The sequence below is a fragment of the Thunnus albacares genome, chromosome 23 (genome assembly GCF_914725855.1).
Source record: "Thunnus albacares chromosome 23, fThuAlb1.1, whole genome shotgun sequence".
In the NCBI taxonomy this organism is placed as follows: domain Eukaryota; kingdom Metazoa; phylum Chordata; class Actinopteri; order Scombriformes; family Scombridae; genus Thunnus; species Thunnus albacares.
The window spans coordinates 7,738,491-7,753,353 of record NC_058128.1 but is presented as its reverse complement, the minus strand read 5'-3'; the positions used below and the strand labels follow the sequence as shown (position 1 = coordinate 7,753,353).

Sequence of the window (14,863 nt, the reverse complement as noted above, 5' to 3'; positions counted from 1 at the left end):
GAGACGCCATCGCTCTCCGAAGTTGCACAAAACTTCCTCTCAGAGAACAAAAAAAAAAAAAAAAAAAAAAAAGCAGGATGTCAGTCGTAGAAACTGTCACTTGCTGTACTGTATGTTTTGTCAGGCGATACGTCAACACAACGAGGACAACCACACACTCAGCCGAGCTGGCCTTCTCCCCCCCTTCACCCCTTCAGACACTATGTTTAACAGAACAGAGGAAATAACTGAAAGACAGACCGCTTTAGCTCATAGTGTGCATAGAGTGTATATGACCATGTTGAAGTGAGGTGACTTAATGACAAAAACCTGTTGCTTGCTGTGACTTACATTGGTGTAACTGTTAACTCTTTGTTTCTGTCAGTTTCCAGGGTAAACTATTGTACAGCCCTGTTCTCTGTCTTTTAGTTATTTCTGATGGGCGACTCAGACAAGTCTTACGCTTTTGATTTGTTTTTACATCTTCAATTTGCACGAACAATGAATCATTTTATTTTGTGTCCATTTTTTAATTTATTACTTCTTGTACTTTGGTCAAAACTAAGTGGTGAGCAAACAAATTTTCATTGTCAATAAAAAAAAAACTACTGTCAGTGAATGAGTCTTGATTATTTAATTTAAAATGTTTATGGCTCAAGGGCTTTATGTTGTATAAAAAGTAGCCGTACCTCACTTCCATACATGAATTATAAATGTACAAAGCCTGTAGTGCAGTATACTTTCACATTATTATTCAGATTACATACAAACAGAGTGTTAATTTGTTCCCAATTACTACAAATGGATAAATCAGCCCAGCTGCAAGGCAGAAGAGGTGAAGGTTAAATGTAGTGTTGGCGAAGAAACGTCTACTCTCAGCTAGACGACAAAATTATTTCACATCAACATTACATAGTCAAGATTGGAGTGTTTAAAAAGGAAAAGAATCACTAATTTTACTCTATTCAGTTCATATTTGCAGCACCTTGTAAATGGCGCGCACACGCTCGCACACTTCCAGTTGAGGGGAGTGACTTTTTGAAGCCCAAATTGATCCAACCTCAGTTTTCTTCCATCCAACAGATGAGTTCAGGCTCCGCAAGGTCTCAGAGCTTTTCCCATCTGCGTCTCTATGTCCTTGAACACATCAGGGTCCTCTATAGTTGGAGTGATCTGTCGGGGGGAAAAGTAAGAGTTCCTTTGTTATGCTGCTGTGAAAGAAACACACATTTAATTTAAAAGAAATGAGATAAGCAGCTGTAAAACCTGCTGATTAATATCTAATTAAAGTAACATCTACAACCGCTGTGCAATGCAAATACATTCTTGGATTTTGATGACTTGTGTGTATCCATGGAAACCTTGTATTTACATCTGTAAACAGAACAGTTATTAACGAGTATTGTTTCCTCAGTTTGTCATCCACTTCTCTTTTGGGGCTTTTAGCACCTGATCAGCAGAAAACTGAGTCATAACTATAAAGAGATGAAACCCCAAATGAGCCTTCACTTCTATTTAATGAGTGCAGGGCCCGCTAATGCAGCATCATTACTCTTAATTCTGAAATGCAAAATGAGCTTTACGGTCTCCCGAGCGGCTGTAAATCTTTACACATGGGACAAAAAATAAACATGTGCAAACAATGTTTCCCCTCAGCACTTTCTTCTGTAGTGCACACTTTTTAAAAAAAAAAAAAAAAAAATAGCAGTGACAGAAATAACGCACAAAATATTTCCCAGAGAGTCATGTTGTACCTTATAAGGCTTCCCGTTGACCAAGTTCGCTAAAGAGGAGCGAGGGATCTTGCCAGAGCGTGTCTTGGGCAGCCCACGGACAAAAAGCACTTTCTTAAAGGCAGCGACGGGCCCGATGGTGTCTCTCACAAGCTTCACCATCTCCTTTATGATCTCCTCTTGACTTTTCTGCACACCTGAGACACGCAGAGCAACATGAAACCAAACACAGATAGTTTAAATGAAACCTGGAATTGAATTTTGCATAATTTTTTAAACCATGTATGGATGAGGATGTAAGCAAGTTACCTTACTTTATAAGGTATAAAACGATGACACAGTTTGGATGTAAAGGTGTATTTAAAAAAGGAATATGAAAAAAAAACATGTCTCACCATTTTTGAGTACACATAAAGCCAAGGGAACGTGACCCTTCAGAGTGTCCTCTAGACCCACTACAGCACAGTCCCCTACTGCAGGATGCTGCAGCACTGACTGCAAAACACACACACACACACACATATGGTTATACCACAAAGAAAACTTCATGTCACTTCCTCTGTAATTTCTTCCTCTTACCTCCTCCAAAGCTCCAGCAGACAGCCTGTGGCCTGCCACATTTATGACATCGTCAGACCTGGACATGATGTAAAGGAAACCCTCCTCATCCACAAAACCTGCATCCATAGTGTCATAGTAACCCTGATGGTGAAACATGAAGGAAATGTGTTGGTATTAGGTTACATCATCATCGTGTTTGGATGAGGTCAGTGGCGGATCCTTCACTCATCTGAACACATGAGGAGATTCAGTGTGAACCTCTCATTGGATGATCTTGAAATGAATTTAAGACAATTAAGGAACCAAAAACCACCAATATCCTCTCACTCACCTCTATGGCTGCATGTAAGCCATGTGTTTCTGCAATGGTGGATTTAAACACTAGAGGGCCACCTTTTACCACATACTTACTCACTACCTACCCTGCTACATTATTAAGCCAGTGCCACAAGAAGAGAATTGTGCGAAACTTCAAAGAAATATAATTAGTCTTTGGTACTTTCTGTTCATACATCAGACGAAATGTTTACTCTGCAACTTATTTCATGCCCCCCCCCCCCCCCCAAAAAAAAACTAGATTGAGAGAAAATTGAGAGAAAATGATGAGACAACTTACTGGGAATTTAGTGAAGTAGAGCTCTTTGAAGAGATCCTTGTTCTGCCACAGGGACAAAGCTGCACCAGGCGGTAAAGGTAATCTAAAGGATGAAGGTGAAATTTAGTTCAGTGTTCTTTAGTACATAAAAAGTTTCATCCCTATATTGCTTGTTACCTCTTTGTATAACATTTAAAAACAATACAATAAGGTAAGTCTAAGTGACTTAGGTATTGCGCTGGTTTTACATATGAAAACCTTGAGATGTTGAATGTCTTTTAAGGTTTGAATCATTTTAAATTCAGTGTGCATTCTGAGCAGATTTCACTCAATAAAGCTATGAGGGTGTGTGATGACAGATTTCTTTCATTTCACCTCATTGCAGATAGTCTAGACACACAGCCAGGCTCTGCTGGACTTCACCTTGCCTGCCCCATGCTGAGAATTGGCAGGCAAACACACTCACTCACTCACTCACTCACTCTCTCTGTCTTTCACACACACACACACACACATATACACACATAAAGGGTAGAAAGGGTAGGCAGGTCACTCAGTCTTTGTTTATCCAGAGACTACAAGTAATCCCCCCCTTCTCAACCAGGTTCTCAACCAAGACGGTCTCATTTACCAGGTTTGAACCTTAAACATGCCTCTGCATAGATTAAGTTCAATACAAAGAGAATATTCAAACACACCAGAGATGCTTTTTTTTGCTGTTAAAAACAAACAAACACAAAATTTTAAAAAAACAAAAAAACATCCTCCTGGCTGTCAGTGACTGCAGCAAAATTTAGACCATCTCCTCCAAAACTTCTCAGTCAAGAGGAAAAAAATAACACAGAGATTTAATAATGTACCAGTTTGGCTGCCTGCATTTAATTTTAAGAGAACACACACACTTCCTGTGCACAAAACCCACACATTTGTAGTAAAACCAACATAATTCAGTTACAAACTAATGTTCTTTTTTATTTTACTTTGCATTAAAACACATTGTGTTTAAGAGCTGTAACATTTTAAGACGGTAGGTCTTCTTGCTGCCAACAATTTCACTCTTTGTAAAAACTGAATGTGACTTTATGACATTGCTGATACAGCTTTTGGTCAAAGATGTGGCTGGAACAGATCCAGTCTACTGGGAGAAAGTACAGTAACACAGCTGTTCTCGTCTGTTTACAGCTCTACCTGTCGTCATCCCTGGATGCACCGCACATGTGAAATCCTTGGAAATCCCCCCCTTTTGTTGGCACTGAGTCAATACCAGCGGCTACATAGAACAGGGAGGTTGGAGAGTGATAACAGATAGGTAGCAGGCCTGAAGATAAGGCAGCACAAAGGGCTAAGGTTGACTTCACACAAGCAGCTCCATTACTGTACTCCCACACACACTCTGCCTTTTCCAACCACAGCAACAGAAAGGACTGAGGTTCACTGCCCAACAGTGTATTATTCAGATTAAGAACTGAAATTGGATTTTTAATACATCATTGTGTGCAAAATGCTTTTATGTCACATTTTTAATGTGGGTGCCTGTACGAGTGACAGAAGAAAGCTGCAGCAATAAGTAAGCTGCTTACACGGCTGTGAACACAGGCCCCTCAGCTTACCTCACTACTATATTTCCCAGGGTTTTTGGCTTCACCTCCTGCATGTCATCATCGATCACTGTGACTAGTGGAAAAAGGGAAAAGGCATGCAATTCATATTCAGAGGATGTGTATCACCCACTGGCAAACTGGAAGAGCAAAAATTTGAAATACTCAAAAGGGAATCACAAGCTAAGTTTTATTCATGTTTATATTGCTTCATCAATATGTGTTTAAAGGGAAAAAGGGTCAGCAAATTTGAATGAAAAATGAATTGCTAATAGTTATTCATGTGTCAGTTAATAGACATGGGTGGTGGGTTTGTGTTCAGCTTTAATGAAAGAGCTAATGTCCATCGACAACTCTGACTCTTACCGTTGTAACCTGGTACAGGTTTGCCAGCCTGGCCTGCAGGTGGCGTGAGTGAGTTCCCCAGACCAATACATGAGGAGGTGATGGCTGAGCCGGTTTCTGGTTAGAGAGACACAGACAGAGATGTAGATTCATGAGCATTCATATAGAAACCAATTACATTTTTAGTCCAGATACAACAGTAACGTTTCAATTCTATGACAGCCTCCTAGTTGTCTTTTCTTCTTTCTATGCAAATATGCTTTCTAACGGTGGGCTGATCAAACAAGCTTGTGTGGTATTGAGTTGCATTCCCTCTGAGCAACATTAACCTACATTACACAAAACTATGACAGCTCCTATGGGCTCTCCTCGGCTCCGCCACCCAACTGTGCTCCACTTATAGCAAAGACCTGCCGGTTTGTCAGTCCTACTAGCCCACACAGCGAAGGAACAACTGAATTGATCCGGCTCTGTAATCAAGATTACATCCGAAATCAAGAATAAGCAAATCAATCCAAGATCAGAATCTGTCTTCGTCGTGTTTTAAGATTAAAGACAACACAAAATAATCTCCTACATCATGGTCTCTCTCATTTTTCTACCATATATGTACTTTATTTGGTACAAGTTAATTGGTTTGAGCTATTTTCTTATAGACAGTAGTGAGAGCTTCACCTGCTGTTCAATTAAACATTAGATCAGACATGTAACTGCATTTTAGGAACCTGATGTGCTGTCATTGTTCTTCACAGATATGCAAATGTCTGTGCCAAAAGATAATCAGATCATCTACTCTGTAGGGAGTGCTTGTGGTGTAAATATGATGTTTCTGTCATGTATCGTTCTGGAGTTATTGTGACCACAAGTGTTGTGGCATTTTTCCTATGTTAATATGCAAATGTATGCAGCAAGGTGCACCAAAACTGAATCAGATTATTTATTGCGCACGAGGGAATAAACAGTTCTGATCGTGTATTTTTCTAAAATATGCAGTTGGTGGCAGTCCTCATGGCAGAGGAGCATTGTGTTCTGAGAGGGCAAAGGCCAGTGGCAAAATATTCTAGCTTGCTGGCCAAATATGGAAAGAACAGCTTAGTCTATAAAACAGTGATGTGCAAAAAGGCATCTTACACTCCTTATTTAACTGTCAGGGAAAGCCACAGCAGCAGGGGACCAGGGGAACACTTAACTTAACCAAAATTAAATGAAAACAGTGGGACATTATGTTAGATTCAGAATTAAATTGCAATATGACGAATGCAGAGTCAGAATTTGGAGTAAAGAGCAGGAATCCATGAATGAAGTCCAAAGATCACAACAGAATCCACTGGGAAAAAGCAGCAGCAGATTGTTCATGTCATCATGTACGTCTGAAAGATTTTAGGGAACTATGGGACACTATGAGGTCAGCATGGACCAGGGCAAAAATCATCACAAGCATCTTGCTGAGGTACCAGTTCTATGGACTGAAGTGGATACAGACTACAACTAATCAAACAAGTGCAAAAGAGCTATAGACCTGCTTCCAACTTCAGCACAGCAGGCTTCAAAGACATGAGATCAGGGGCAGGAGGTTGCTGTTGGCTGAGGAGGGGGATTAAATTATCAGATGAAAACAGGGAGAAGGGGTATTCTAGAGTTGAACACTTTACCCATCTGCAATGGCCTCTGAACTGGCAACCACATATGCCTCATTCATCATTGGCAGGTTTGCCACTCCCTGCAGTGTTCAAAGCCCATCACTGTCAGTGGAGGCTGTGCTCACTGCCAATGATTAAAAAAAAAGAAGATTTTTATGCCTTCAGGCAGGTATTTAGTCACTGCCTGCATGGTCAGAGAGCAGGGTCATGACAGAGTGATGACAGATGCCCTGTTGACCAATCGCACCCTTCACTTTTCCATCAAGTGTGTAGCAACAGACTAATCCTTGCAACACCAACGATTATGACAATCATATAATCTGACTGGTACTAGAGCAAAGAGGAAACACTCTGCAGCTTGTATGTAAACAGGATAGGAATCATGCTATGTATGGGATTGATAGATAAACACTGGATAATCAGTATTTTCAGAAAAAAGGAAATAATGACTTGTATTCTGTGGAAAATTAAAAAGTAATCAAATTTGATTACAGATTAATATACAATTACATGATGAATATGTAATGAAATTGCATTATTGAACCTGGAGGACACTGTCTATCCATCCATCGATCCATCCGTTTTCTTTACCGCTTATCCTCTAGGGAGCCACGGGGGAGCTGGAGCCAATCTCATTGGGCGAGAGGCGAGGTACAACCAGGGCAGGTCACTCACAGGTCAATCACAGGGCTAACATATCGTATAGAGACAGACAACCATTCACACTCACATTCACACCTATGAATAATTTGGTGTCACCAATTAACCTTTATGTTTTTGGAGATTATGCAAACACCACACTTAAGCGCCCCAGCTGGCCAGCGGATCCGAACCCAGCTCTCTCTTGCTGTGAGGCGACAGCGCTAACCACTGCACCACCGTACAGCTAATATTGGCAAACCAATACATCGTTCTGACCCTGAAGGACGGATTCAGCTCTACTGGACTGCACGTCGATTAGGGCTCGACAAAACCACTGAACTGTGTCAGCATGAGTGGAGTGTTTAAACCTGGCTGTTTACAGCAGGAGCCGGGGCTTGCTGGCAAGCAATTCAAACCCAGTAAGTACATTCAAAACCCAAATGAAAACAACCAATATAATCAGACCTCGACTGTTCGCATGCCATACAGGAAGATCCAGAGAACTGGCTGTGCAGCTTTCGGGCATAAAATCAAACCTTTACAAAGCAAAGATTTCTCAATGACAATTAGATGCATCACTTAAGTGTTTTATCCTCACATTTACATGAAAGATGGCGAGCTGACAAGAATAGAAGTTTCTAAAAGCTGACTCAGATGTTGTTCCGTCCTCGGCTCGCACTATGAAGGCACAATAGATCATAACATTACAGTCTAATAAGCAGACAGTATCTCTATTAATGTAGAAATATGACTACTGACACTCAGCACTATGATACGCTCCTGTACAGTTTTGTCACTTGAATAACTCATAGCGATATCAACCATAAAAATCTTCCCACAGGGACAAAATCTAATCCAATTGGGTCTTCAATCTTATGTGCATCTATTTAAGGGTCCTTTAAACGTCCCTGAGCTGAAACAGACAAAATACTTTTACTGCTACTATTCTGGTCACATTGTGCGGTGGATTAAATATGCTGTATTATAAAAAAAAAAGGTAGATAGCACAAACTGACAGGTGAACGCTAGAGGGGAACGAGGAGGAGTGAAAACATAGTCTGTGGGCTGGGGGTCGATCACACCCACACTCCAGTTGTGCGGTTGTCTATTCGCTTGTCTGACTGACACACACTTCGCTATCTGTCTCCCTCTTCTCCCATCTTTGTCTTTTCCTCTCCTCTTGCATCTACTCTTGCTCCCTGGTGCCCTCTTTGGCTCTGTACACAAACAAATCAATCTTCCTTCGACCTCTTGGAGATGAGCTTGGCCAGTGAGATGCATTTTGAGTGTGATGAATGGGTTGAAGGAGGGGAAGGGGTTGTCGGAGGATACGCCGGAAGAGCGGGATGGGCAAAAACGGTGTCTCCTTTTTCAGCTGAGAAGGTGGTATCGAACAGCCGTGCTCGTTACTAGTAGCTTGGAGGGAAACTGCTGTTCAGGAAAAACAAAGCTTGGCTCTCTGATCCTGCACTCACTTTTCTTTCTGCAACTCCTCGAGCCTTCCACTTCTTCTTTGTAAAACAGAAGCATCTGTCTTCTCCCTCAACAATGTAACCCTGCTCTTCTACCCTATTTGTAGAACCTGCACACTGAGACATTAAAAAAAAACGATACAGGTTGAAACACAAGGTCAGTAAAGCCAGGCGGAATTGGCCAACGGGGTGAGAATAGGAATGACCAATGTTGGAATATAAAACCTGGAAAAGGACAGAGTAAGCAGCACTCTTATTACACCTATAACTCCACTGCCATCTTTCTGCATGAATGCAATATGTGCCGAAATGCTGAATCATAGAATTAAAATAAAAAGATGGTATTAGAGTGCTGAGTGTACCTCATTATCCTTCTTTCACAAATGTCTACCTGCAAACCTGCACCTCACTAGTTTCCCTTCTGTTCTGGAGAATCTGAAAAGTGGCAATGGTACAGCTCAGGTACAGTAGACTATGCACTGTAAACTATACACATCAATCAACACAGCAGCACTACAAGCGTCACGTCACAAAACATTTTCGAACAAAAAAAGGGAAAATGCACCAGTAAACTCAAACAATAAAACCACAATTCAGATGATAAGTACAGTACAGTCAGTAAGTGTTTTGACATCCATGCATTTTTGTTGTTTTGGCTCTCTACTCCATTACTCTGGATTTGAAACCAATCAATCACTTTGAAGGTAAAATGCCAACTTTCAGCTTTCATTTCAGAGTTTAATATTGTGCACTATCCAAAAATTGGAGGACTAGGAGTATAAAAATAGCTGAACATAACACTGTTCATCCAAAATGGATGTGATCACAGATCACAAAATTTTTTTTTCATAATGGATCAAATGAGTAATGTGAAAGGGGTCACTCATAGAGGTAATCCCACTGAGATTTAACTCTGAACTCTTCAGTTCCCCTTCAGCTCCACAGAGCTTTATAACATCCAGCTCATCGTTTTGGTTTTACAGCCCTCGACTTTGCCGTTTTGGTTCAATCTCACTGTTCTTATAGCTTTGATTTCTGAGCTCTTGAAACCTCACTGTACACTACTTGCCCAGTACTAGCTAGTGAATACCGTGGAGCATTTAGCAGCTAAAGCGCCAGATGTTTGTTAGTTTTAGTAGATATAGGTAGTAGTAGATACAAGTTCAGACTTGCATACTTGCTAGTTCGTATTTGGCAAGTTTAACTCTGGAGTACAAACTTTTTTTCTCATTGACAGAGAGATGCAGTAAATTATGTTACTCAGTCTGTAATGTAACTATAATAAAAGTCCAAACTGTTATGTAGCTTTATAAAAGAAAACTAAATTTAATATAGATTGATCTGTTCATTTTAATACATTTATATTTACTGAAATGTGGTGATATCTGTACATATAGAGCCCCAGAGGCAGTACTGTTGTTCTGTTCAGTAAACACATGAAGCTTCACTTTACATTCATACAATCTGATGTGGCAGCTACAACTGTTAGATTTCATCTGTGAGACCAACATTTATCTTCCATAAGGAATAATATCATATATCAAAATGCTACAGAGACATGAGAGCCAGCGGTAAATCACCAAAGAGCTGCACAGATCAGCTCGTCGGATCATTTTCTCCCCGAGATGATGACGGACGTTGACCAACTGATCTTTTCAGGAGTCGAGCCGCTAGCAGCTGAGATGACCGGCTGGTCTCACCCGTCCAGCGGCTCCCCACATCTCCAAAAACCAGCAAATTTCCAAATAAGCGTTATTTGGATAAACTGACCACATACTGGGAATCTAAATGGTTACTGCCTTGTCTGAAAAAATATTAAAACTTAGAAAATTACAACAGCTTCATCTCCGCCATCGCTGCCAGTTGGTGCGAAAAGCATTCTGGGATACTTGGCTGTCCCAAGCCCAGGCTTCGGTCAACCAATAGTGTAACTTCATCACTCAGTCAGTGAGTCAGTGACGGACAGACATTCTCATTTATAGGACTGGTCACTGCGGTTCAGCCAAAAATCAGTTAATACAGGTTTGAAGCTGAAAATCCACAATCCTTTCAAATCTAATGTGCTAGACTAGAAGCCAATATACAATAACAAATGTCAAACAATTGTGTCTGCTTCGGAGAAAGCCATTTAATTGGCTGGCCTGATTGCAGTTTTGAATGTAGCTGCCACACTGAAACATTTAAATTAGGTGTCAGGTGAACGGTGCTGCCTGCACCTTCTGCTTGATCACAGGTTGGTAAATTCTTGTACTGACTGGGTTTCTGTATCAATGTTTACCTTGCATTACAGCACAAATGCAAAATATTAACAAAACTTTAAAAAAAAATAATGTTTCTTTAGTTTGTCAAAGAGACATTTCTGTGCTTGGAATTTACATTAACATTTTTTCATTTAGCAGATGCTTTTATCCAAAGCAACGTACATATGAGACTGATATAACACAAGCAGGGATCTAGTTAGGAGACGACAACACAAGTCAGTGCCATAAAGCTTAAGTTTGGGACCCATAGGACGTAGATGCCAATGTAAGCATTGAAGCCACCTACAGTAACCACTATAACACATAAACAAACAGCACTGTGTCGTGTGCAATAAACAACAGCCCTGTCATAAATGTCCAAGGGGGGGCTTTCTGTACAACATACATATGCACAGCAGTGCTCGTGGTTGTCTTGGTGATGTGTGGTTGCTGGGGTAACTCGGTCACGAGCTAAACAAGATAGACGACCCAAGGTCATCTGAAAAGACGTAGTGTAGGAGGATAAGGGGATGAGAGGAGAGAGTAGACTGCAAAGTGCTTGGCCAGACTGTGAAATACAAAGTTGTTGTTTTTTTTACCCCATTCTTATATATAATATAATACATGTTTCAATTCAGCTTGCTTCAGGCAAAACCTAAAATATAGCCACCTCATATAAAACAGTAGTGAAAGAGAAACATGAAAATTTAAACAACTTCCAGGGCGCAACGCTGTCAGCGACCCGTGACTTATAACTGTGCAAAGACTGGGCTTTTTTTTGTTCTTTTAATGTCCTAGTGTGTTAAAGGTATGTTTCTCTAGTCACAATAGTCAAGCAACATTACAATAAAATCTCTCGTCCTCCTCTGGGTCATCTGGCTTTGTCTGGAACAGCAGCTGGCAGCAGTAACACTGAGCCACATAAGCGTAAGCAGGCACCAATACACCTGGAGCAACCTAATGGATCTGCGGTTCAGGGTGCCCAGCGAATTTAAACCAGATGCCAGTATACCTTTGTGTATTCTACAGAACACACAAGCACCCAGAGAAAGGAAGGGGAGGAAAAGAGCATCAAGAGGAGGGATATGAAACAGAGTAAAGAGAAGAGGTAGTAGGCTCTCACTACCCACATTAATGCTTTCCAATGTGCGATTCTTGCTTAATAAAATGAACAAAATCAGCCGACACAGCACTTTATATCTATTTATTTAACCCTGATTCAGTTTCACCATCGAGCACTTGATGCTACTTTTAATGTAGCTTCTATTGTTTTTTTTATGTAAATATGTTTTAATGTGTCCTGTCTGGATGTGATATGATGTGTTTTCATGTACTCTTTTTAATAGCAGATTTCTTCACATGACAAACAAGCATGCATAAGTAGACCATAAAGTAAAAACACAGTATTCACCTGTCTAGAGACATTTTGTATTTATGTATGCATTTCTGCTAGATGCCACAAAAATATTATTTACAATGTCCCATTTACTGGCCATTTACTAGTGCTTTTAACTTTCCTGCTTTTTCTCTGAGAATTTGGGTTGGAATTTGCTGTGACTGCTCAGGTTAAGACCATCATTGGCAGCCTGCAGAGGAGCCAAAAGCAGGTGAAATCCAGAGGGGTGGTTAACCAAGCCTTTCTGATTGAGCTCATTGTTAAAATGAAGGAAAATAACAAGTGAAGAAAAGTTCAGAGAGACAAGAGAAAGTAAAACGCATGGCGAATCAGCGTACGTTGCGGCAACTGCAAAAGGTTTGCTGATGCCGCCCGCCAAAGATACACATGAAAGAAAGATGAGCAATCAAGTATAACGTGTGCACACACACACACACACACACACACACACACAAATCTGCATATGTTCTCCCATTTACAACTCGGCCATTTCAAGGGATAATTTCATTCCATCAGTTTAAAAACACTGCCTCCCTTATCACTTTTCAGACAGCTTGGCTCATTCACTCAGAGCTAAGTTTATGCATACAAATGTGCTACTTAATTTGCTAATGAAAGACCCCCGTCTTGTGCCTTAGAAATCGCAGCAGACAAATGCTACAATAGCTCGGAGTAAATACCAGATGAATTCCCAGTTTAGAGCGCTGATGACAGCAGCCCCCCCCCCCCGGTAAACAACGAGGTAACACGAACGTGGCACCTCAGCTCTCGGAGATGTAATTACAGGAGCCACGACATCTGCGCTACTGTCTCTGCAGCGATGTAATGAGACCAAGTGGGGGACGGCGGCTTTTTGGTGTTCGGTGCTGAATGACATGAGGTACAAAGTCCAGGCTCCCTGGCGTGTCCCATGGGTGGGCAACATAGCACAAGGGTGACATGACTGAGGAACAATTCTACTGAAAGGCAAATTAATTCTGATTTGTTTTTTAAAAGGGGAAGATGAGGCACTGATCTATATGCAGTAAAGTGGTGGGAAGGAATACTAATAAGATGAGGGAAATAGTAGTGGGTTCTTTTTACAATTCTAATTTATACATTTAAACCAGCAAATACTGTATACTATTGGTATTATGCTGTAATGTCTATTTGAAATAAACAAACTTCTTCCCCAAGAGGGCCAACAATTAAGTCATGAGCCAATGACAAACACACTGCACTGTATAAAACTACACTCCTCTACACTTAAACGCTTCTGTATTCTGTATTCTCATATGATTACAAACAACTAAACCCATATTGCTTGATGCAGACTCCTTTATACATGACAAATATTCTAAAATGTAGGTTATGAATGTAGATTACATGGACAATATGCTGTAGATATTCAATAATACTGACCCATAACATCAGTCTAGAACTTACTGATTACACAGATATATTTTTAGCCCAACTTAACACACTATGAAAACAAATTAAGTAAGAATGTGGGAAGGCTCTCAACACGAGCTTGTAAGCTAGCTGCATGGTTTTGCTCTCCATTCAGCTACAAGAGCATTAGTGAGTGGGGTCAATCACTGATGTTGGGTCAAGTTCTTCCACACCAGACTGTGAAAACCCCATTTCTGCATGGACCTGGATTTGTGCACAAGTGGCATAATCATGTAGAGACAGGAAAAGGGCCTTCCCCAAACTGTTGGCACAAAGTTAGAAGCACATGATTGTCTATAATAACACTTTAAGCTACGGCATGAAGGTTTAACCATGAAAAACAGCTTCAGACCAAAAGTGCCATGTAGTGTTTACTCCAGTCACTCCAGTTCACTCGATGCAAATGTTGCTGAAGTGTTCCAACTGTTCAATAAATGAACGGAGTATCAGCCTGCTCGCTTTTTTTTTTTTGCTTCACTTGCTGGAAATCAGTTTGCATATATGAATGAAGATGGCAAAAATCATGAATAATTATCAGTATGCTTGTCATTTTGATGTGTGCTTCTTACTGCAAGCGTTTGTTTTGTTTTGTTTTCAAAGAATATTAAAATATAAAAAACAGCAGACACAGAGGTGTGGTCTCACTTTTTGTTCTTTCTATTATCATGTGGGAGGCTGAATCTAACATTATCATCTGTCAGTTTTTCCAACAAGTTTCAACAAGGAGCCGTTAAATCACATCTTCTAATGAATACTTGGCATAAATACAGCACAAATCGTTGTATCGTCTTTGTTAATTATCCAAATTTAACCATGAGACCCAACACTGAAAAAACTTGTTACCTGTTTCATTCAAAATAAGGATGATCCAGTAAATGCAAAACATAGTTTCTCATTATTTCCTGCATCACAGTACCTCCACAGACTCAAAAAAAACAGAGTTACAAGCAAGAAGTTAATAAGCAGACTTGTGTAAAGACATCCTACAGGCGCTGGTATATTCAGATCTAAATCAACACTGCAGAGGTAATATTACTGTTGAGCTCGTCAGTTTCAGGTTAAGATTTCTTATTAACCCCTAATCCAGTGCAGTGCTGTCTATTTGCAGAGTTAGTTAATGCCGGGCTGTTAAAAGCCTCTATTTTTCTTCAGTGAGTGGATTTGTTTTCAAGGGGGCTGTAAAACTGCCCTTCACACACCTTCTGAAGACTATTTTCCATGAGGGGGGGAT

The 14,863-nt window shown here is 40.5% G+C and overlaps 1 protein-coding gene across 1 annotated transcript in view; it reads right to left on the bottom strand.

Annotated features, from left to right (window-relative positions):
- Positions 1 to 598: 598 nt before the first annotated feature.
- Positions 599 to 14,863, bottom strand: part of acss3 (acyl-CoA synthetase short chain family member 3) — a 38,061-nt gene continuing 23,796 nt past the window's right edge. The window contains exons 10-16 of the mRNA XM_044342839.1: positions 4,833 to 4,928; positions 4,479 to 4,542; positions 2,890 to 2,971; positions 2,292 to 2,414; positions 2,108 to 2,207; positions 1,734 to 1,909; positions 599 to 1,152 (exon numbers count right to left, since the gene is read on the bottom strand). Of these exons, the coding sequence (XP_044198774.1) occupies positions 1,069 to 1,152; positions 1,734 to 1,909; positions 2,108 to 2,207; positions 2,292 to 2,414; positions 2,890 to 2,971; positions 4,479 to 4,542; positions 4,833 to 4,928 (725 nt within the window). The 3' untranslated portion in view covers positions 599 to 1,068. The remainder of the gene's footprint in view (positions 1,153 to 1,733; positions 1,910 to 2,107; positions 2,208 to 2,291; positions 2,415 to 2,889; positions 2,972 to 4,478; positions 4,543 to 4,832; positions 4,929 to 14,863) is intronic.